The sequence below is a fragment of the Corvus kubaryi genome, unplaced genomic scaffold (assembly GCF_017639235.1).
Source record: "Corvus kubaryi isolate FWS band 111438036 unplaced genomic scaffold, C.kubaryi_AGA036_p1.0 137, whole genome shotgun sequence".
NCBI classification, from domain to species: Eukaryota; Metazoa; Chordata; class Aves; order Passeriformes; family Corvidae; genus Corvus; species Corvus kubaryi.
The window spans coordinates 10,603,843-10,627,080 of NW_024580671.1; the positions used below are offsets into that span (position 1 = coordinate 10,603,843).

Here is a 23,238-nt window from a genome sequence, read left to right on the forward strand (position 1 = left end):
CAATACAACACAACAAAGAAAGATCAAAAAAAGAAAGAGCAACATGAGGATGGTAGTTTAAAATGCATAACTTGGCCTAAGCTTTAGTCAGGCAACAACCAAACACCCATTATGAAGGCAGAGCTAAACATGGGTTTTCCACTTACGCTGAAGCATCTGTTAGGGATGAAAACAAATCTCACAAACAAAAATGACACAACTTACTATTTCTGTCAAAGTCACAAGTACATTTCATTTATAGTTTAGGAATCAAGCACATACATTACAAAAAACTTGTAAAAACTGACCCTTTTTAATTCTAAGGCTAGAAAGTCTCTTCGTTTACCCAATTTCACTTACAAGATTGCTATATTATTTAGAATTGAGAACAAAGTTTCAGATATTATACTTTACAATATTTTAAATAATTAGTATCCACTGATGCCTTTCTGTTTATTAATTTTCAAGATTACTGGTATTTAAAGGGACATACATTTTCAGGACTTCCATGTCTGAATACAAGGCTCTTCAGCAGCCAGTATTTCACATGTATAAACGGTCGTCACAAAGTCAAGCATGGCTGTGCATACATTCAGTAGTTTTAGAAAAACAACCAAAAGAATGAAACATCCTTTACTTGTCTCCCACAGATTCTGAAAGTTTTTAAGAGGCAAAATAAATTCCACCCTTCTTCAGAGTCCTACAGACTCCTCTCTATGGAGCAAGAGTTATTTTTCTAATGTTAGATTTTGCACCATCAGAAAGTGAAGTTATGAAGCTTCTAACTAACTTCAGGACCACACAGTGTCAGGCTCCTTTTTCCCCCAACACTGAATTATACAGTAACAGAGCACTTTGAATTTAGAAGACTGGACTTTGGGTTTGGTTTTTTTTAAAAAAAAAAGCCATATTTTGTATACAAAGTATGGCTTTAATATACTTTTAGATCCCTTGTTAACAAATATATTTCTATCAGAATCCTTATTAGCATATTACAATCATTTTATTAACATTATTAATTTGAAAATGACGTAGCTTTCATTTCAGTATCATTATCCAAGACAAGTATATAATCTAAAATGGTAATTACTCACTTTAGCCATACTGGCATCCCCATCCAAATCGTAACGTTGATGTACTTTAGGAAGTAAAACTGAAACATAAAACAAGTATCTGTATTTTATTATTTTCCAGAAGAGACTTCAAAAGTTCAGATTGTTTTCCCTCCCCACCCTGTACTCTGCTTTTATGCCTTTTAATATCATGTGGTTCTCATGCACACTTTTAAAACCAGCCTTTATCTTGAGTGTTTAAATAACTTGATATCTTCAGCAAATTGTCCTTCCTTTTCCAGACTCACTTCTGAACATGCTGCACAGCACAGATTTCATGCAGGTCTCTACCAGCAATCTCTCTCCACTGAGAGAGCCAACCGTTTGTCTCTGTTCTTCAACCCCATGTTTGCCCACACAGGAGACCATCCCCTTTTTATCACATGGCTGCTTATTTTCATTGAGGCTCTTAAGGGCAGGACTTCACCAAAAAGCTTTTCTAAACCTCAGGTAGCCCCTATCAGCCTATCTCCTTTGTTCTCATGCTCACTGGCTCCTTCAGAAAGCTCTGTGACACAATATAAAGGCCCTATTGATCCTTCCACAAACAGCTCACCTACCCACACTCTTCAAGCACGTCTGTGAGAGTGCCTGAGCAGTCAGAATTTAGGACACAGTGACAAAAGCAATACTGACTTCTCACCTGCAGCCATGTCCTCCAGCTCATCATTATTAAAAAAAGGGCTCTAGCATAGATCCCTCTAAAAACCTCTCAATGATAAATGGAAAATCAAAACCTTAATTTCTTTTTTTTCCCCTGTTATAGTAAGACCACTTCTGTTAACTAACCAAAGGCTAACCACATTCATGACAAATAAAAAAAATACGTAAAACTTGACTTTCCACTTAGTGAATAATGGAACAAAAGAACCAGCTTTGAATTACTTTCTATAATGTTTCCTTGTACTTGTTTAAAGTATCATGCTTCAAAAACGCACAGAACTCCATAAGCACCACTACATCTTAGCACACAAATGTTCAGGTTCAAAGGACTTGGAACATTACAAGCACCTACTGTTTCTGTAAAAATGTTCTGGATAATCAGCAGTTTTGAAAAACATTGGACTGCATACTTAGAACTTCAGATATCAACAAAAGAAAATTTCCAACACTAAGACATAACAGACATAAAACAATTACATTAAGTATCCCAAACTATTTTAAAAAGATAGCTGTAAGAAAAGCAAAATTACTTTCATATACCTTCTTCATAGATTAATCCAACAATGGTCACAGCCTCCCTGCTTACTACAAAGATAGGATTCTCCTCAGTTGTTCTGGGGAAGTGCTGTGCCAATCTGCCAGGCTCTAGTATTAAGCGCCGACCTTCATATATCAGTTCTTGATTCTGAGATGGTATTTTTGTCTGTTTGTAGACCAACTCATGAAATATAGCAGCTCTATAACACAAACAATATAATTGGTAGCAGTTAGGCTCACTATGATAGTTCAACAATTCAGATTTTGTATTATTTAAATAAAAATTGCTTTTATTTCTGATTAATTAAGAACTGGGTTTACACACAAAGCACTTGACTTCTAAGTAGAAAAAAAGCAGCATGCTGCCTAAGGCTCCAGGTTGCTGTGTTACAAAAATAAATGCTATTTCCTGCAAAATATCAAACTTCCTTTCTACCTCTGATTTTTCGCAAAAGCACGTCTATCTAAACAAACTTGCTCTGGTCTTAAGGTCAGTAAAAACAGGCAACAACAGATGAGGGGAAGGAAGCATACTTAAGTTTTCTAAGGCGTACCCTTTTCTTCAAAGGAGATGGATGGTCTCTCCAAAAGAAAAGTCTGGTGTTTTACATGTCAAAAAATTAAATTCAGCCTGTAGGCTAACAGATAGCCAGATTATTTCCTAAAACAGCAGTGATAAGGAAGAACAAAGACACTGTAATTTTATTTACAGCAATCAATAGATAAAAGGATAAGAACTTATAATACCACCACACCTCTCCCCACCACAAAAACCTACCACCACAACAGCAACCAAGAAACCAAGCCAAACGAAACGAGCAAAACCTCCCACAAAGAAGAAAAACCTTCAGTACGCTAACAGGAAGGACCAGTTTGCCTCCTGTGCAGCACTAGTACACTACAGCTTCTTAATACTACAGCTAGTTTATAGATGATCATACATGTAAATAAAAACTTAAAAACAGAAGCAAAATTTCTCTGCAGAAACACTATTTGGGCTGTCTCAAAAGAAAAATGATGGAATAGAAAAGAAAAATTGAAGTGGACAGAAATTTATTTACACATTTGATGAAATAACAGGATGTATCCATGTATTAGAACTAAACACATGCTCTGTATTATCTGTAATACAGCAGAGAAAATATTTGTTTACCTTACAGCTTTTAACATTAGCACTTCATGGTCATAAAGTGAACCCCATATAAATCAGGATCCTAAACTGTACAAATTACCACTTCAGAAACCCTGTGAGAGTTTTACATCAGAGACAATGTGTGCATTTTGCATGCTTGAGGACAAGATAAGCAAGAGATGAATACAGTGTCCAGAAAACTACTTTGTAAATAAGGAACATATACAAATGGGCGATGAGTTGGCCTCTATTGGGAAAACAGACATATTGTTAACACATCCAGGATTAAGTCTGTGTTCTGACACTAAGTAAGACTAAGTGTAAGATCAGTTGATTTGACCTTCAATGACTTTATATTTATGTTTGGTCAACATGCTTCTAAATGCACTATGACTACGCAGGAGAATTGCGCCCTTTCGTTTCCTCAGATAAACTGCCAAGGAAAGGCTGCTGAATCTGTAACATTTGTAACATTTGTGACATGAGGTCACAGGCTACTGAATTTGTAACTGTGGTGATCTGAGGTCACAGTGCTGTTAGCCTGAACAAGAGCAAAGTAATGAAAATAGAGAACACTTACGTATTATAGTTGTGAATATAAACTTTGTGCAAGGTCATCTGCTGTAATGAAAAGATGTGGATTATTATTCGGTGCAGTACGTCACTCGTCTCTGCAAAAAACTGGTCAAATCCCCAGCATTTTTCCTGGTCTGCTTCAAGAATATTCGCAAGGACAGGTGTGAGCAGTACTTGCAGACCCCTAGAAGACACCAGGAAGAGATGAGACAACTTGGTTCTACTTGGAACATTTTACCTTGCAAACCAATTGCAATAATTCATTTGACCTATCCAAATGAATTCATACTTCCTCATGAATACACATCTATTTTCCCTTACAAGAATATGTCAGTGCCTTTTTTCCTACAGCGAGCAACAAAATGTTCAATGGCAATGTCCATTGTTTTTCATAAACACACGTACTTTAAATCTTTCATTTTTAGGCTTAACTATCAAGTATTTTTTCTTGGTACTTGAAATATTTCACAGACAGTGCAAAAATTACATAGAATTTAGTAAGTCTACATTGTTGAGCTGAGGCCACCTTCTACCACTGCAGTAGCATTTTACCCAGCTCACCCCCCACACCACAGTGTATCACTCTGAAGCAAGCTACTGCCATTTAGGATTTGCTGGTGGAGATGCAACACTGTTGCTTTCAATCAAAATCAGCTGGGTTAGAAAAGACTCATTATTTAAATTGTCAACACTAAGAATTCATCCTGATTGAGATGGGGCTAAATAAATACTCTGCACATGCAGCTTGAATGCTGCAAAAGAACCCATGCAACTATTGCCTTACAGTTGTTACTGTTCTAAGAGAAAGGTCAGCTTAAATTTCTCACATTTCTACCTTAGGCACCTGAATGGATCTTTATGGATCCCACTCGTGCATTATCATGAACAACTTCTCCAAAATTTTAACATTATGTACACATCAAGCCAGGGTAACAGGTAACGTCCTGAAGCAAGCTGCAGCGGCTTGCAAGCACACTGCTGACCCCATTAGAGGTCAGTGGATGCTGTGCTCAAACTCACTTTAGTACTAAACTTATAACACTAAATACTGTTTGAATGCTACTTAAAAATATTACTGTGAAGAGATGTTTAATGAAAATATCTGCTTCCTTTATAATTTCAAGCACTTCAATTATACGGAATAAGCAGAGGAAACAAATGAGCAGTACTACAAAAACCACATACAAAGCGCAAGTTCTGCCCACTCTGAACTAATGAATGGATATAAACCAGACTTTGAGTCTACACCCCTTAAAGATGTACATATTTGGCTTTCAGAAAAGTTTGCTTCTAGAGTCTCTTCATAGAAGAATTTATTTCCTCCTTTACCATGAAGGATTAGTAACGTTAAAGTACGGAAGAAGTCTCAGGAAGGTAAATGGGTTATGGGAGGTATTTTCCAAGTCATACCAAAATTACATCTTTCATGGCTCTTCCTATTGAATATTATGGACATACAAAGCAAAAATATGATGATAAAATTGAAGAGATACGAATATGTGTTAAAATGTGCTGTGACATTTTTCCTAGCAAAAAATAAGCCTCTGAACTGTCTTTGCTTCCTACTGCCTAATCTTTGTCACGTCTGAAGTCACATTCTTGCAAGAAATGAGGGCCATCAAAGGTATTGATTCTTCATTCCTGAGGGTAAAGAAAATGCAGTAATAATCTTTCTTTTCAAACCACATCAGATGTGCTCATTTGTAAATTAGCAATCATAAAACTATTTGGACAGATGTGAAGGAAAAAAACACTTTATAACCAAATATCAGACTGTACAGATGTACTGAAGAGTTCAAAGAAAAAACTGCGTCAAATCTCTGCTCCAAAGACACAATCCTAGAATATGACTGGAAAAGTCCAATCAAGTGGCATTGAAACATTTTTTGAACATTTTTTTGTTCAAACTTACTTTGAAAGGCTACAAGAAATAGGCATCTCCCAGCTCCACTCAATAGGTCCATTCTCCGCTTTCTGTACTCCAGAAATAGCACCAGAAGGCTTTCCAGTGATTATTTTATACCTGCAACACATTACAAAAATAATGGAGACTTCAACTACTACCTCTTATACATACATAGGTCTTGTAACTAATTCTCAAAGGGGCAGCAATAATACAAATTAAAACAACAGGTTGGCCTAAATTTGTATATGGTGCAACAGTTAGGAAGTTTCACTTACAAGCTGACAGAGCAGTGCTAGAAGAGCTAGCTGGAGAAGTAACTTTGTCTACTTCAGCCTTGGGGAAAAGTTCAGGAGATATTTCCAGCATACTGAAGGAAACCAAAGGTTTTCACAAGAGTTAATTAATCAAAGTCAATTTAGTTCAATTTACACATTAAAATGCTAACTTCTAGCATGTTCTATAGCAAGAGATGACATTTAGCCACCACAAAGTGGCTTGGGCATATAGAAGGAACATCCAGAAATCTGGATACAATTTGGCATTGTTTAACTTTGCATTGCACAGGTAAGTATTTCTCAAATTTTTCATGAAACGAATGAGGAGCAATAGGCTTTTTGCAATAGAAAATTTCAGTTGTGCTTTCTCTTTGGGGAGGACAAGGTGTATATAAAACATCTCTCAAACATCTACGACAAGAATTCTTACAGGGAAAAAAAAAAATCACAAGATAGGCAATTTCTTCAACTAAGAAAACTGGAGTCAGCTTTACACGGAGTACCAGAACAGAGATGTTATTGATGTGTTAGAGGTCCCAAGTACCACCTTGCTTTATTTTTAAAATGCAACACACAGAAAAACAAAATAGAATCAGACCAAGATGAAACAAGAATCAAATACAATCATCACATCACAGACACAACTTCTGTTTTCCGTTCAGGAGCCACCCCTGTTATCTTCAGCTGCAGTCCACAACTGTACTACTCAAATGTCAGTCTCATGGGTAGTGCACCCATTTCAAGACTGCTGGGGAAGACCACCATTTAAAGGACAACAAAAATTTGCAGCACTGAAAACCAATTTCAGAATACCGTAATTTTGCCCAAGTAGCCAAGTTATATACACGACACTGCAACAGACCAGCCTAGTGCCAGGCTGAAGAAAAGATGTGTGGAAAAACATCAGTATTTTGGGGAGCTTAATTCAGGTCCTTCTCAATTCAAATGCTTAATTCAGATTTTAAGGTGTCACACAGTAAAATCCCTGTTGAAGCAGAATGTTTCTACTGATTTTGGCTGGGATAGGTTAAGTTTCTTCATGGTAGTGTATGGTACCATGTTTTGTATTTGTGACCAAAACAGTGTTAATAACATAGGCATGTTTAGCCATTGCTGAGCAGTGCTTACACAGCATCACAGACTCTTCTACTTTTCTACTGCCCCACCAGCAAGTAGGCTGGGGGCAGGCAAGAAGTTGGAAGGAGATACAGGAGGACAGCTGACCCAAGGGATATTCCATACCACACCATATTACTCAGCAACATAAGCTAAGGAGAAGGTGGGGAAGAATTTGCCAGGGTGGCATTTGGTCAGGGACTGACTGGGCATCAGTTGGCTGGTCATGAACAACTGGGCATTTTTCTGCATTACTTGTTTTTCTTGGTTTTGTTTCCCTTTGGGTTTAAGAGGCAAGGGTTGCTGTTTGTTGTGGGGCTTTTTTTTACTTATTAAACTGTCTTTAACTCAATCTATGAGTTTTTGCACATTCACCCTTCCAATTCTCTTCCCCATCCCACTACAGAGGACTGAGCGAACAACTGTGTTATGTTTAGCTGCCTACTGGGGCTATACCACAACAAATGAGTATTTTTCCTTAAATATTTTCACTGTTTTAAATTTTACTGTATGTGTGGAGGATTTCTTGGTAAAAAGCATTTAAAGGGCTGATGTGATTTACCAACATAAAATTCTCTTTCTAGATTACCTACATCACTTCCTTGTTTCTACGAGGTCCTTCGAAAGGTCGGAAGGGCAAACTCCCTGTTGCAGCATGGTAAAAGGTGACCCCTATGCTCCACAGATCAACTGTTGCTCCATACTTTTTCTGATGCTCTTTTCTCAAAACTGCTCGCTCATACATATCAGGATGCTAAAGAGGAAAAAAAAAGTTAGAATTGCTTTATGAAAGTTTATAAAGATAAAAACCCAATCTATCCTTCCACAGCAAGGTAATTTGTCAGTCTAAGCTTTCAGTTCTTTTAAAAAGCAAACCTTGCCTGTATCATAGAAGTTCCTTAAGCTATTCTGACAAATATCACTATATTCCTAGGTGTGACAGTCACTTTTATTGAAAACTTTGCAAAAAATATTTTAAAATTCAGCTGAAGAGTGACTACTAGTATAAAAGACCACTAAAGAAGAGAAGAAATTCAGTATTCCTCCAGATGATTTTGAAATAACAGAAACCAAATTGAAAAAAGATCCATAGTAGAGGAGAGTATCAGTTATGATATACATGTGAGAAAACATGTCAGGAAGAAAATCATGCTAAGGTGCTTGTCTTGATACTTCTCTACCTGCCTCTCTTTGGTTGGCCAAGGTTTCACATGAATCTTAACTGCACCTAATGTCATCCAAGTAGCTCAAACACAAGCTAAAACCCATCTACAGAGATAAAGGCAAATATATTCATAACTAAAACATTGTTGTTCCTCCTTTCACACAAGGCAACAGTTGAAGTTGGACCTGGAAATTATTTCAAGGCTGATGTATTTTAGCAGAAAATGGCATGACCCAAGGTGAAAAAGCCCAACGGAAAGTTATAAAAACAATTATAATACAAAGGTTTAAATACTAATTCCCAACAACATGACCTTCACCTATTCAACTATAATCACGGAGGGCCTCAGGCTTCAAACATTGCTTCAATTAAATTAAATCATATGGGCTTACTAAATACTCTTCTGTGCCATAGAGAGAAACAAATTGTTCATCATCTTCAAGTTCTCTTGCTGCACCAAAATCTGTAAGTTTGTAAACAGACTGACCATCTTCACCTATAACACGCATTATATTTCCTGGTTTGATGTCACGGTGCACTATTCCATTCTCACGGAGATGATTCATCCCAGCCACTTCAATTGAGAAAATAAACACAGAATTCATGTATACATTGTGACACAGACTGGGCAAACACTGAATTGTAACTAGAAAGACATGCTTATGTTCTCATTGGGAAATGGGAATGAGAAGGGACACTCAACTAACAAAAAGACCATGACCACAGATTGCTTTTTTTTTTCCTTTCCAAACAGCTAAATTACAGCATTTCCTACTTTCAGTAACATCTTTCCCATAAAGCAATTTTTATAGCAGGTAAATTAGGAAGAAAATTTTATAGCAGGTAAACACAAGTGAATCATATTATTTTTCTATTTTACTCTTCTGAAATTATCACTAGAAGTCAGTTCAATGTGTGAAAAATAATCTTGAAATAAAGAAAAAAAATTACATCAATACTTTACACAGAAATGGCTTCTTAATGCTGCTACCTATACCAACATAGACACAAATAAAAGATGTGATTCCGTAAGACCATATTAATTTGTTCAATTAGTTGACAGTCATTTAAATTTGTCTCTTGCTGTTTCAAGATAAACAAAACAAGTATGAGTTTGTTTCAGTCAACAAATTAGACCTAAGTCTACATACCCACATCTCTCAAAACAATTAAGAACTCAGACTCCGGCAAACCAAAGGCATTAGACGGCTCCTCTAAAACTGTGTACAAACTCCCACATGGACAAAATTCCATAACTAGTACTTTGTGTCTAGTAGTTGTCTGAAAAAAAAAAAATCAAAAGAGATTAAGAATCTGACTGTTGTGACACCAATGTCAGAAATTATCAATAACCACAAGATCTTACAATCAAAAAAGAAAAGCAAAGTAAAATCTATAGCTATATCATAAATCCCATTCTGGTGATCTTCAAAAGAAGTACAAGTGGATTTTTAAACTGTTTCATGTATTCCAACTTGGAGAGGGAAAAATAATTGAGAAAGCCTCAAGTTCTAGGCACTAGCAGGTTGATAGCAGTATTGACAGGTGGACAAGTGAGAAACTACACACCATAAGTGCTGAGAGTACTGACTGTCCTTTACTCTTTACTCATCTCAGCATCTCGGTCATTTCACTTGATCAGTCTCAGTTTCAGTTCAGCTGCTGCAATTTACATACACTATTATACAGTTCTACTGTATAATAGTATCCTATGTCACCAATTTAGTTGGTAGCAAAGGAAAAGCATAAAATTGTCAGGATTACCAAAACACCTTCAACTATAAACAGTTCCATTATTCAACTATTAAATATTGATACATGTAGGTAGCTTAAAAATCCTAATTCAAGATAAAACTTAGGACAAAGGCTTCTTGAGATGAAGAATCATCAAACACAAACCTGTGCCTACACACTGAAGGTGTTTCACCTCCTGAAAGCAAGCATGTTCTTTCAACAGCAACAACGACAAAGAAGAAAGAAAACCAAAATATGGTGGTGGTTGGGTGGGAGTATTTGAATCATCATATATGATACCATTCTTTAAAAATGTAACTCTATGTTCTATATTTATGGATAAAACAAAAAAACAGTAACTGCGGTTACTTCCACGTATCTCAGATCACAACTACAACAATGCATTACCTCTTCCTCAATGGCAAACAATTTGACAATGTTCTTATGATTTAGTTTCTTCAATACTTCAAACTCTCGCATCTGAACATCCACAGGACGAAGGAAACTTATACTGTTAAATACTTTGACAGCATATAAATCCCCAGTTTTCTGTTGAAAACAAACAAACTATTCATCAAACAGAAGCAAAAGATTGTAAATGTACACATAGACATTATCCAAGAATTTTGAGATCTTCTGTTGTACATGTGAGCATACCCAGACTAGAAATATTTCAAAATAGTATTTTGTGCTAAGGTGGAAATAAAGGTTCTGCAAAAAAATTTAATTGATTTAATTTAATATAGACTAGAAGCAAACAGACTAGCAGAATGGAAACTCCTTAGGTCACAAAACCTAAGTGCTTTTGAAAAAAAGAACAGTTAGCATAAGAAAGTCTACACATTTAAGAATTACTCATAAGCTTAGCTGAAAAATATTTTTTCAGCAAGTTACTTGCACTTATCAATGAGAGGCACGCACATACTTGGCTTGCTTAAATTAAAAGACAATTTCTGGTAGCTGAACGTTACTCTCTCCTTCTTTACTGTTCCGTTTATACTGATAAACCAGTATTTTGATTTTTCAAAGGCAGTTTCAAGCACTACATGGCACTCATGTAAAATCCTGAAGCAGTTCAAACCCACATAGTAAGTGTCAGAAGCACAATTACAAGCTTAATCACACTTGTACTCAAGTCAGACTAAGCCCCAGCTGGTAACTTCTGTCCCTTTCCCAGGGCAAAGCATCTCCCTGTACCCACTCTAGGAATAAGCTTGCACTAGCAGTTTGCGCTAGTGATTATTTCTAAGGACACAGCCTTCCTTCCTGTGCTTCGACAAGGTGTGCTTTGCAGCAACACTCACATGCACTACTGGTGCCCAGGTAAGAGCTTTCTCCCACTGACAATGAGCTGCAGGTCACAGGCTCAGACTAGTGAGGGTGATGACAGGTGCAACCATGAAACTGGTTTACAGGGGAATCATTCTGTGTTGAAATTCACTCACCCAGAAAAGGACATTAACCACTAAATTACTGCTTACAGTTGTTTCACACTTAAACGTGGAACACAGAAACACTATAGCCTATAAATCACTTTGTACTGATTTCACACAGACTGTCATTACTGTAAGGGAACTTTTAACAACGACACTTATCTTCACTTTGTGAGACATACTGTGAAATTCACAGGAATAGAATGACCTACACAAGTAAGGTCATCTCAACCCCTCACTCAGGTTGCAACACACACATACATCAGTGTATCATTTATATGGCAAAAAAATTACTATTTTGCACTGATTACTCAAGGCACATCACCAAGAAGACATTTAAAAAGCACTGACTTATAGACAACAACTAACAACAGCTTCATCCACTACAATAAGAATATTTCATGCACAGAAATAATAAAAATCACCAAAACAGGTTTTAAAAGAACAGATAAAAAAAATTAAAAGACAATTTAATGAAGATATAAATCATAGGATTGTATAATAGAAACTGGTAGGTCATTTATTCCTATTCAAAGTCTTAAACAAGGTTTATTTTTTCCATAAAATTAAAGAAAAAGGAATGAAGAATTCGTAACAGTTAATATTTTACAAGGAAAAATAATACAACATTACAACAAGTACAACATTACAACATTAAAAACAAATCCTTAGAAATCTAACTACAGAACTCTAATTCAATGGACAAATACTAAAAATTAAAAACTAAGCATGAACAATTACACAGATACATTTGCTTTAGGCCTAAATCTTGAACTTTTTTTGTTGATTTCAAGAAGCAACTTGCATATGAAAGTTCCTCACAAACCTTCTGTCGTCCCCGGAAAACATTTGCAGTAGCTCCCTGTCCTAGAATGTCAGACAACAGCCAGAGGTAATTTGAAGTGCTCTGCATCTTTGCTCTTTGATTAGACAGTTTTCTTTTTCACCTTAAAAACAGAAAGTTCAATACACTGAATTATAATGTAGTAAAATACATGAAAGGGACTTATTTTAATTAGAAGGAAATATAAATGTCCAAACCCCAACTGTAACTCCAAAGACATGGAGAATTAAGGACAACCAAGTAGAGGAATAAGAGGTGAAACGTTGGAAACAAAAAGAAGCCCAACAATCAAAACTAATGCCATTGACACAACACCTCTCTGCATTTAAGGTCTATATTCCCCAAACTTTGTGTGAAAAATCAACTGGAAAGGTGAAAGCTTTACAATCCCTTTAGTGTTGTACATGGTGTTTAAACGATAAAGTAACAAAATATATAGAAAAAAGTCAAAACCACATGCACAAGATCTTCTAAAGGAAAGCAAGACCTGTAACTGAATTCCATTATTCTGTACATATCCCAAAGAACAGACACTAGAGATGATGGCAGATAAGTACACATATTTTAGATCACTTTGGCTCTGGAAGTTGCATTTCAGTAGAACTGTAAAGGAACTGGACTAACAACTCGCAGAATGCTCCTTTTACATGAGCTCAAAAAAAGTCACAACGCAAGTATTTTCATTCACTTGCTAGATCCAGCAATTACTACTGAAAGAATTTAAGGGACATTTCTCTCATTTCTAAAATTTCATATGGGGTATGTCACATCTAGAGAGACAGCCTGGCTTTCCCATTCTTCCTGAAATATGAACTGTCAAATACCCAAATGTCTTCGCAAATTCAAAAGGAAAAAAATTTTGATTAAATTAAAATTATTAACATAAAATAAAACATTAGAACTGCCAGATCTTCCTGTTTGCCAAAACAGCAGAGATGCAGGTGAATATGCTTAACTTTTTGGTTTAATTAACACACTGATTTTGCCATTAAACCTAGCAAAAGGCTCTAAAATCAAAGATTCCCAAACCTAAAGAATCTCAAAAGCAGAATGGCAACTGGACCATGGGAAGCTCCTACAGTAGCTGTAGCTGTCTTTGCTCAGCTTGGCAGGGGACACTGCATTTTCCTTGCACGTGATACTTGACAGGAAACTGCTGACTGATACTCAAAGAAAGAAGCCTTTCCTGTAACTATTGAAGAAGAGGCATGACAGAATTTCCTGTGTTTGTCACCAGAAGGTGACTGGCACCTTCTGAGAGCTCCCTGGTGCACAAGGTGACACAGGAGTCCCACAGTGCACACCGCAGGAGAGCGGACCAAGCCGCATGCCAGCCACCATTCCCCCACCATTCCCCCACCATTCACCCACCCTGCCCCGGCAGGCAGCTGGAGCACACACCCGGGCACTGCTCCTGATCCTACCGTGCTACACTGCAGGCACACGCGTTCTCATGACTCTGAGCACATTTCTCTGCGTGTAGTGACTGCAGATTGCACATTTTCATTTAGCTATTTGCTCATGTGAGATGTGAAGTTTCTTGCAAAGCTGTCCCAAAACATCTAGGCGATAACAAGTAGCATACAGAATGCAAAGACACAATGCAAAGACCTGACATTACTCTGCAACGAACTGAGAGTCATGCAGCAATGCCATTTGCAAAATCTAGATAAAGTTCTTAATGCCTCTAGAAGGGACAAAAGGTTTTATGTCAAATCTAAACAACAACAACAACAAAAAAACCTAACACCACATCCCCAACCTTTACAACTCTTGGTTGACTCTGACAAGACAATTTGCAAAAGTAGAATAAGATGACTTCTCCCACGGGGCAGTTACTGTAGATGCCAAAGAGCTATCTGTGATGCAGACATAGAAGGTAAGGAAGAGAGGATGCAAAGAAATAATGCACAGCCTGCTCTGCAAACCATCTGTAAAATTTTCAATTTAAAACATTCCTCACATAATTAAAACCCTGCTTGTAACAAGCCAGCTGGCACATTACCAGTAACCATGTATTTTGTGATTTACTTCAAAACAACATTCATTAGACTCATACCAAGACATAGAACCATAACAAATCCTTTCTAATCAGACAGAAAGTGCACAGAAATTCTTCATCGAAGTCTATTCAAATAAAAACAAAAATTAGTAGCCTATTGAGAAACTGAATTATTACCTTTCCCAAAACGATAAAGGCAGCTTACGTACAAGATCAGCTCTTTTTCTTTACCTTCTTACTTTATAATTAAGTATGCACAAAGGTCAGTGGATGAAAAAACAAAAGGACATGACTGCAACAGATGATCTTCAGTATCATTCAGTAGATATTAAGAAAAACCCCAAACCAGCAAGTCATTTAATGGATTCTCAAGGTCTGGGGTTTTTTTCACTCTTAAAACTACAGATATAAATATATCAATAATAATCCCAGGGTACATATTAAGCAACAAAACAAAGTCAGTATTGCACTGTTACCCTTTTTTTGTTGAAAGAGTACGCTCTTTTTGGCAGTCTTCACTTTTTAGGTATAAAGTCTCATTCAGCTTTAACCTTCAAATTATAACAATTAGATCGAATAACATTAGGCCTCCTTTGATTTAATACTTTGCATTCTCTGACAAAGTCATAACTGATCTTTGCTAAATACTTCGCATGTCAAGTTTTCTTTTAATTTCTTCCACTATATTCCTAAATCAAGGCACTAAGGGTTTCCTATTAAAATAAATTTTAAAAAAAGCTCTAACTGTATGATTGATCCTGTCACTAGACTTAATGCTGAATTTTCTGTTTCTTCACATCACACTTATGGTCATTAAGCTTGGTATTAGATGAGTCAAAAGCTCCTCACATACATCTAAAGAAATCTCTCCAGCTAGCAGCTTGATTTATTGGCCCCCATGACTCATTAGCATTTCAGGGGCTTGAGGGCTGCTTTTTAGGTGTTTTCTATTTAATATTTTTCTGCTTCTGGTCACGCTACTACTTTTTTAACTTATTAGCAGAGGGGATTGTAATAAAAAAAGACTGCATTGCTAATGTGATTTTTTTAAAAACTCCCAATGCTTTGAAGCAGGAGTATTGACTGCTTCTAATTAATATGAAGGAGTTTTCTGTTACCTCAGGCACACGGGATAAGCACACAAAGCAGGTATGGCTCCCCTGTTGACAGCTGCAATGTACAACTTCACCAGGCAAGCAAGGACAGATGATGAAGTTAAAGTGATGTCTCTGTCTGTTTAAGGGCAAGATCCTATAGGCAACCAAAGCCAACAGGCAAGGTGCTGAGGCTCCAAATAAATGTTACTTACAGTCTGGTAACTATTAACACTTTATACTTCCCTGTATGCCCTCTCTCAAGGCTTAGAAAAGAAGTTTCCTCCCTTAAAGCTCCTGCTTGCTTCAGCTGCAACCTCCTTACGGGAGTTTCTAGTCCAACAACTAGCATCTGAATCATGGAAATACCGTGCCCTTAGCCACACATGGTGCTGCTTGAACCCTAAGGAAACTGCACATTCTTCCAAAGGCACACAAAACAAATGGCAAGCCTGGCTCCAGTGCTGCTCATCACCCCTACTCTCGGCATGTCCAGTCCGTAATGCAGGAAGAGGACTGGCCTGTCTGGGACTGCAGCTCCCGGAAACCAACGGAGAGCCACGGCCCTCTCTCAGAGACGTGGGGTACGGCGGAAACATCCCCGGGGCTCATCCCCACAGCAGGACGAGATTCCCGAGGTAAAACCTTAACAACTCCTACAGCCATGAAGGTGACGCCGCTTACTGAGGCGCATTCACGGGGATATGTCACCGAGACCGGGGCAAAGGCCAGGCCCCGGGCACGCCGCCGACGCCACGGGCCGGCCGCGCCTCGTCCCTCCCGGGCTGCACGGCCGGGCCCGCCGCTACCTCGGGGCGCGCCGCCGCCGCCCGCGACCCGGCAGCTCCCGGGAAGGCCCCACCGCCGCCCCGGGAAACTGAAACCACCGCGCCCGGCGGCGGCCGCCTCCCCTCGGCACCAGCGCGGTGGCGGCAAGGGCAAGCAGCCGCCGCAGCCCACCTCGGCTCGGCCCTCCGCGGCCACCCCCGAACCCGCCCTGCCCGGCCCGGCAGCCCCACGCACCAGCCGCCTCCCGCCGGCCTGCCCAGCGCCCCGGCCGCTTCCGGCTTCCTGCCGCGGCGCGGGGAGGCGGAGCGGGCCAGGCACCGCCCGGGCGGCGCAGCCACCGCGCCCTTCCCGCCCGGCGGGGACGGAGGGGAGCCGTGCGCGGGGGGGCCGAGGGAGCAGCGCCCGCCCCCGCGGCGGTGAACCGCGAGACAGGGGAACATCTGGGAAACATGGGAAAGTGGGAGTCGGATGTTGTTCAAAAGTGGTCACTCCGGGTGTTTTCGCTGGCGCGATGTTCCCAATAGGCTCGGAGCGGTTCCGGGAGGGTGCCGTGGTGATTTTTTTGCTGCGTAATGGGTCCGGCGGAGGTTTCGCTTCCTCGGCTCCCCGAGACAGAGCTGCCTCTGTCCCTGCCCCGGGCCACTGGGCCCGAGCTGTGGGACCCCCGCCTCCCCACGGCGCGCTCAGCGGATACCCGGGAGAAGTGTTTTCCTGCCCCGTGTAATTGCTCTCTGTTCCACCTTGTTTAAACCTCACGAAATACTGGTAGTTCTCACATCCCTGATCCCGCTCAGTTGTTACTGATACGTTTTAAACCAAAGTTCCCGGCTGATTTATCCCTTGCTATGTGGTTTTTTGTCTGCCCTGTAATGTTGCTGTTCCAATAAACGATCTTTATAATGAAAAATATTGATAATTTTATAATATATACATAATGTAATCTGATCATAATTATAGCGGGAAAATAGTGAAAAGATTTTTTTTTTTTTTTCATCCCACGGCGATCCCGGTTTTGATCCTCTATATTTCCTGTTTGCAGTTGCCATCTTCCCAAATCTTGGAAGCCTAGTGTCTTGAGGAACTGACAGCAGCCTCTTGCTCACAGGCTTTGTTTATTGTCATTATCTTACCTATCGGTCACATTTGTAATTTTTATCACAAGTTCAAACTTTCTCTGCTTCACTTGTTACAGGGCACTAAGCTTTTTCCAAAGTTCTCCTTAGTGAAACTGATAAATTGACTTCGATGCATTTATGGTCTTAATTTAAATGCTTAATTTATTTCCCCCATTTGTTGGCATCTGAACTTTGCTTTATAATGCTATATTGTAGAGGGAATAATTCCCTACTACATTTCTGTTCTGTCCTTGCATCTTTCAAAACACTGCAGTGTTACATGGTTTATTTCTGTTACCCTTTCCTCTGTACCCAGCTTTGCAAGCTGTATTTTTCTATGAGGTGGATACCCATGAGCCAGCTTTGTCTTCTTCAGAAATATTCATCAGATTGTTAATAAGGATTTTAGCAAGGGCCCCCACAAAATCAGGAAAACGCCTGTGAACTTCTCTTTGTGAATATGTATTTGCTTCCACTTTTGAATAAAATGAAACTGTTGGCTAAGTATGATGATGCTTTGTAAAACTGATGTTTTAAATTACAGTCTCATTCACAATGGATGAGGTCTCTGGTTCAGTCACCTGCTCAAAGCAGTGTTAGTGCTGACTTCAGACCGGGTTCCCCAGGACTTTGTTTATTTAATACCTAGAGTATCTCAGATGCAGTGTCATCCAGCCCCTGGGGCTGGCCACTGACTGCTCTCACTGCAGTTACCATCCATGTGCTTTCCCCCGTTCATGAAGCAATGAGAAAGATTCATACAGTTCACATGATCCAAACGGTTCATTTTTTGGGTATGTCTGCAAGATAATCAGTGATCCTTATGCACCGAAGATCTTCTCTAACCTTTAAATGTTTAACAGCATGAATCAGAGGAAAATGTTATGCCCAATTTAAGAATAGGAAAAAACAGACACCAAAAAGGAAAGTGCCATTGCAGGTTTTTTCTAGATTTTTTTTACTTTGCTTGTTTCCATTTCTTTTTAACATAAAAGTAAAACTTTTGCTATTTCTCACCTCTCTGGTATTTGGATTCTCATTCATGTTCCAAATTCAGCAGTCTGTAGCTGTACACTGTTGGAACTCCAGCCTAACAATATGTCTATGGGAATTGCAGCTAAAGCTGGCATGTTGCAAACAGTCTTCACACTTGTAGCTGTGAATGCCAGAATTCCAAAAGAAAAAATGCTAGGGAGACAAAAAAAAAGTCAAGCTGAACATAGTTAATTAGAGCTGAAGGCACTAAAACAGGCAAAATACAGTATGTTCTTCTAATATTTTTCCTGGGACCCTCTGGGGAACCTAGCAAAAATGAGGTAAGAACAGGGGAGAGTGGAAATCATACTAGATATTTGCCAAGAAAGAATGAACATCTGATTGAATTATTTAACTTTTAAAAATTTTGAGTAAGAAATTGCATTTTACCAACCTTACCGAAAGGACAACCACTAACTTTACTAGTAAGTGGGTGAGAACAGTAACACTTGAAACTCATAAGCAAGTTAATAATTGTTTTTCCTGTATTACAAATTCTCTAAAGAAAATCAAATATTTTGACCCATTTATGCTTGTAATCTATTCGCTTTCTATATTTGATTTAAGTACTTAAGGGGCATCACAGCTGAAGCAGAATAAGCAAAGCTGTTCAGCAGCCAACTTCACTTCTGCTGGAACTGCCTTTCATAGTTCCATTTTCTTCTGTAGTTTTGCAGAGGGAAGAGGTGCAATTCCATGATGTAAGACAGCTCTTTCCATCTTCCCACGAGAGAATTCATTCCAAATCTGTTTACAACATATACAGATTAATGTTCCCAAGCAAACCTCCTCACACTAATTATACTCTTCCTCTTGTTGCATAGATACAAAGCCATCTAGGAGAATTCAGTGGAATAGTTGCTTGCATTGACAAAAAAACCCATTCTTAGATAAAAAACTCTTGCTCTGGAACCTGGTATTTCCTGCTTTTCTGAAATGCCTGGAATCTTGAACAACCATTTTATGAAGGAAGAAAATTTCTTTGCCAAAAAGGTGGTCAAGCAGTGGAACAGGCTGCCCAGGGAAGTGGTTGAGTCTCCGTCCCTGGAAGTACTTAACAGATGTGTTGGATATGGCACTTGGGGTCATGGTTGAGTGGTGGGATTGGCAGTGCTGGCTTAGTGGTTGGACTTGAAGGTCTTAGAGGTCCTTTCCAATCTAAATGATTCTGTGATTATCATACTGTATGTCTGTATAACTTGTGTAATTCACATCCCACACAGGTACCCAACCCCACAGCTAGTCAGAAACACTGTGTACAACCACCCAAGACAAATTACAGCCAAATACAACTGCCCATGCATCTGTCATGCCATGAACATGAGCAGCCAGTGAAGAACAGAAAGATACACTGGAGGAAGAAAACATTTCCTATTTACAAGAGGAAATTTGCGTTATACGCTAAAGGAGTTACCACATGATGATGATTTTAAACATCTTCAGTCTAGATCTAGGGGCATTTTGACCACAACAATGTTAAGTCATAGAGGAAGGCTGCAGGTGTTGTGTTTGGTGCAGCCTTTAAATGCGATCATTAACCTTTGTCTGGAAAAGGATATTTTGTGATTGTCAACCTAAATGAGAGCACTCCTTGGAGAGATTACCTCTTATCTTCTTCCCCTTCTTCTACCCCACAAGAAATATCACAGTCAGAATATGCTGAGTCGGAAGGGACCCATGAGGATCATTGGGTTGCAACTCCTGGCCCTGCATAAGACCCTCCCTGAGAGTCATACCACGTGCTTGAGTAGTTTTCATATTATGTTCCAAGTATCTAAACATTGCCTGAAGAATCTAGTTCACACTCTTGATTATGTGGTGCATCACTAGATTTCTCTTTGGATGTAGGTAGTGAACTTCTTAGTTCAGATGCTAAGAAAGACCATGCACAGCAGGAATCCACTTATTCGAAGTAAAATGTAGAAACCCAGCCATTGCCTTTCTAAACCTTGATTCTTTGCAAACATAGTTACTAGTGCTGCCTACTCACCACATAACACAACTGTCATAAAGCAGCTGCAGACTTGCCATCTCTGCACCACTGAAGGAAATTACAAAAAAAAAAAAAAACCTGCTAGTAGCCAGAATCAGTAACTACAGGTTAAGCTAAAGATACAGAAATTACTGCCGAGGTGCTGCTTTAGAGGTCAGGTTGCATAAGCCTGATTGAACAAAGCATACAAAAACAAAAAATCCTTTTTTAATTCTTCAGGCTGAACCAACTTACACTCTCTGAAGATCCAGACCACTCATCCTACAAGATACTCATTCAGTTACGGATGGGAGGGCAGGGTACAACTTCATAATAGAAGCAGGCTAATGGGTGCCACACGCGGCTTGCTCCTACACTTGGTGCTCTCTGCTTTATATCCATTCTCACCTGCCACCACCAAAGCAGGCAACACACTGTGAGGGGGAAGTGTTTCTGCTGCTTCAGCTTCCTGGATAGCTGATTATGGGCATAGATGAGCTCCAGACTTGGCACAAAGGGACCTGTGGGATGGGTGAAGGATGGTGGGATTGAGGAAGGAAAAGGGTCTCTTTTGGCAGTGGCCAGTTTAAAGAATTTGCTCATAAGGCTCTAATTTAATAATAGCTAAATCATCCTCTTAGCAGTAAAACCCTAAATCATATATAAAAACTAAGAGTTACTCCATTACACTGTGACTTAAACCCAAAAAGCTTTGCTAAAGATGGAAGCTTTATTGTTCGCTTCATAATCTGCCTAGTGAAAGCTCTGCCCTCTGTGTGGTAAAACTTCCATAAGGAAGGAGGCCAAGCCTGACACAGAAGACTGGCAGCAAATGCTCAGCCACAGCAGTGTCAGGGGTGCAGCCTTTGTGCTGGGGAGGTGCAGGAGAATGGCAACACCGGGAAAGCACCAAGTCAGAGAGGGAAGGTTTCTAGTACTATGGGAGAAAATGAAATGGAGCATTGGTATGGCAGCAAAGGGAGGGAAACAGGACTGTGAAACTAGGAAATATGAAAAGCACCACAAGCACTCATTCTGTGATACAACTAATCGAATAACAAGAAACTTTTGATTAAACACATATAAATAAGAACAAAATCTTACAGAAGTGATACTGTCTTATTGAAGGTAGTAAAGGTATTTTCTTCCCTCACTGAAAAATGAAAATGGCAGTATCCTCAAAACATCACCACACTCTTGATTCCAGATGCTGCTTCTGACCCACCTTCCCATTTATTTTCCAATTAAAGTGAATGAGGAACACAGCACCACAGAGTCTAGGAAAAATGCTCATCCGATTATGCTAGAGGTAAGTCAGCTTTTTACTATGGACATCAGTTCATGAGGAAAGGATTATAAATCCCGTGCATGGCAAGACTCGAACCTTCCTCTGCCCCTATGAAATAGTTACAAAAACTTGTCATTTTAGAGAATTAAAAAAATAAAACTAGCAGCATTCTACTCAAAATCACTGTATAGACCACTGACGCTACTGAAATATTGCAGTGAATGCAATTCTTTCTTTCTGCCAGCATCTTCCACATGCAAGGGAGCAACACAATTTATTACCTAAGCATCAGAAAAATTGCCAGGTTCTACTCAAATATAACAGCCAGTAGGTTCAAGAATGCTGTAGCTTCTAAAGATTCAGCCAAAATGATTCAGAGAGACTTACACATTTCACTGGATAAAATTTTATTGTTTTTATAAAAAAAAAGATAGAACCAGATGCTACTTTTAAATGAAATCATTTATTACACCAATCTGTTTTATAGGAGGTATATATATATTTTATCATTAAGACAACTTCAATAAAATGACTATCTACAAGAAGGACTTTGATTGTTTTATTTTCATGTCACCATACAGGAACAAATGAATTTTATGTCTTATTAAAACATTTTACTCCGTATCAAAAATGTACACATTTTAATAACCATTGCTATGGTCTGAAGGTATTTTTACATTTAATTCATTTAATTTAAAAAATAAGTGTAATTTCATTGCTGTATGTGTTACAGTGTAAGCTTAAATCATCCTATACATAATAAAAGTTTGTGTATACAGATAATTTTTCATGTTGTCACATACCTTCATGTCTGAGACACAGGTGGGGAATTTGCATTTCTTTTTTGCAGAAGGTTAAAGTACATACTGATGTGAGCACAAAGCAACATTTCTTAAAAACAAAACCAGTTTGAATGGCACAAGAGTTAGCGTTTTTTATAAATTAACAACCAGAGTTCTGCTTTATGGAAACAGGTACATGAGATTCCAGTACTTTCCTTAGGGCTTGGCTCGCTGGAAAAATACCTGTGAAGAATTATTTTTAAAAAATTAAAGGCAATATAAGACATAGAATGCTTGAGGTATAACAGAATTAGTTTGAAAGAGCTAACTTCTGGGTTTAACATACAGGTTAACACATTAAGTTTAGGGATGCGACATGCTATTTGGTTACACTCACACCCTCAAAAATGATGCAATCTGACATTCTCTACAATTAGGCACCACATTTTTGCTTTTTCAGATATTAAACAAAAGCCACAAGAGTATCAAACTACTGAGACAGCAAGCTGCTAAGAACGAGTGACAATTTTGTAGATTTATGGCTGTTTGCTCTGTCTTTCCAATTAACTGCTTTACTACTTGGAGATTCCCAATAGCTAAAAACTACTAAATAATTCAGTATTTTGATTTTACTTCAAGTCACTACTATGACTGAATTGTATGGTAAACTTCAAATGGAAGTAAAAGCT

The 23,238-nt window shown here is 38.7% G+C and overlaps 2 protein-coding genes across 6 annotated transcripts in view; both read right to left on the reverse strand.

Moving 5' to 3' along the window:
- The window catches only part of TBK1 (TANK binding kinase 1), a 28,366-nt gene extending 11,674 nt beyond the window's left edge, over nucleotides 1-16,692 (reverse strand). Inside the window, exons 1-10 of the mRNA XM_042017859.1 lie at nucleotides 16,592-16,692; nucleotides 12,455-12,575; nucleotides 10,604-10,744; nucleotides 9,613-9,742; nucleotides 8,854-9,035; nucleotides 7,890-8,050; nucleotides 5,912-6,022; nucleotides 4,004-4,183; nucleotides 2,295-2,491; nucleotides 1,074-1,132 (exon numbers count right to left, since the gene is read on the reverse strand). Coding sequence (XP_041873793.1) covers nucleotides 1,074-1,132; nucleotides 2,295-2,491; nucleotides 4,004-4,183; nucleotides 5,912-6,022; nucleotides 7,890-8,050; nucleotides 8,854-9,035; nucleotides 9,613-9,742; nucleotides 10,604-10,744; nucleotides 12,455-12,541 — 1,248 coding nt within the window. The 5' untranslated portion in view covers nucleotides 12,542-12,575; nucleotides 16,592-16,692. The remainder of the gene's footprint in view (nucleotides 1-1,073; nucleotides 1,133-2,294; nucleotides 2,492-4,003; nucleotides 4,184-5,911; nucleotides 6,023-7,889; nucleotides 8,051-8,853; nucleotides 9,036-9,612; nucleotides 9,743-10,603; nucleotides 10,745-12,454; nucleotides 12,576-16,591) is intronic.
- A 5,519-nt stretch (nucleotides 16,693-22,211) lies between these two features.
- The window catches only part of XPOT (exportin for tRNA), a 28,656-nt gene continuing 27,629 nt past the window's right edge, over nucleotides 22,212-23,238 (reverse strand). For all 5 annotated transcript variants that reach the window (XM_042017863.1, XM_042017862.1, XM_042017860.1 and 2 more), the window contains one exon: nucleotides 22,212-22,792. In XM_042017863.1, the coding sequence (XP_041873797.1) occupies nucleotides 22,766-22,792 (27 nt within the window). In that variant the 3' untranslated portion in view covers nucleotides 22,212-22,765. The remainder of the gene's footprint in view (nucleotides 22,793-23,238) is intronic.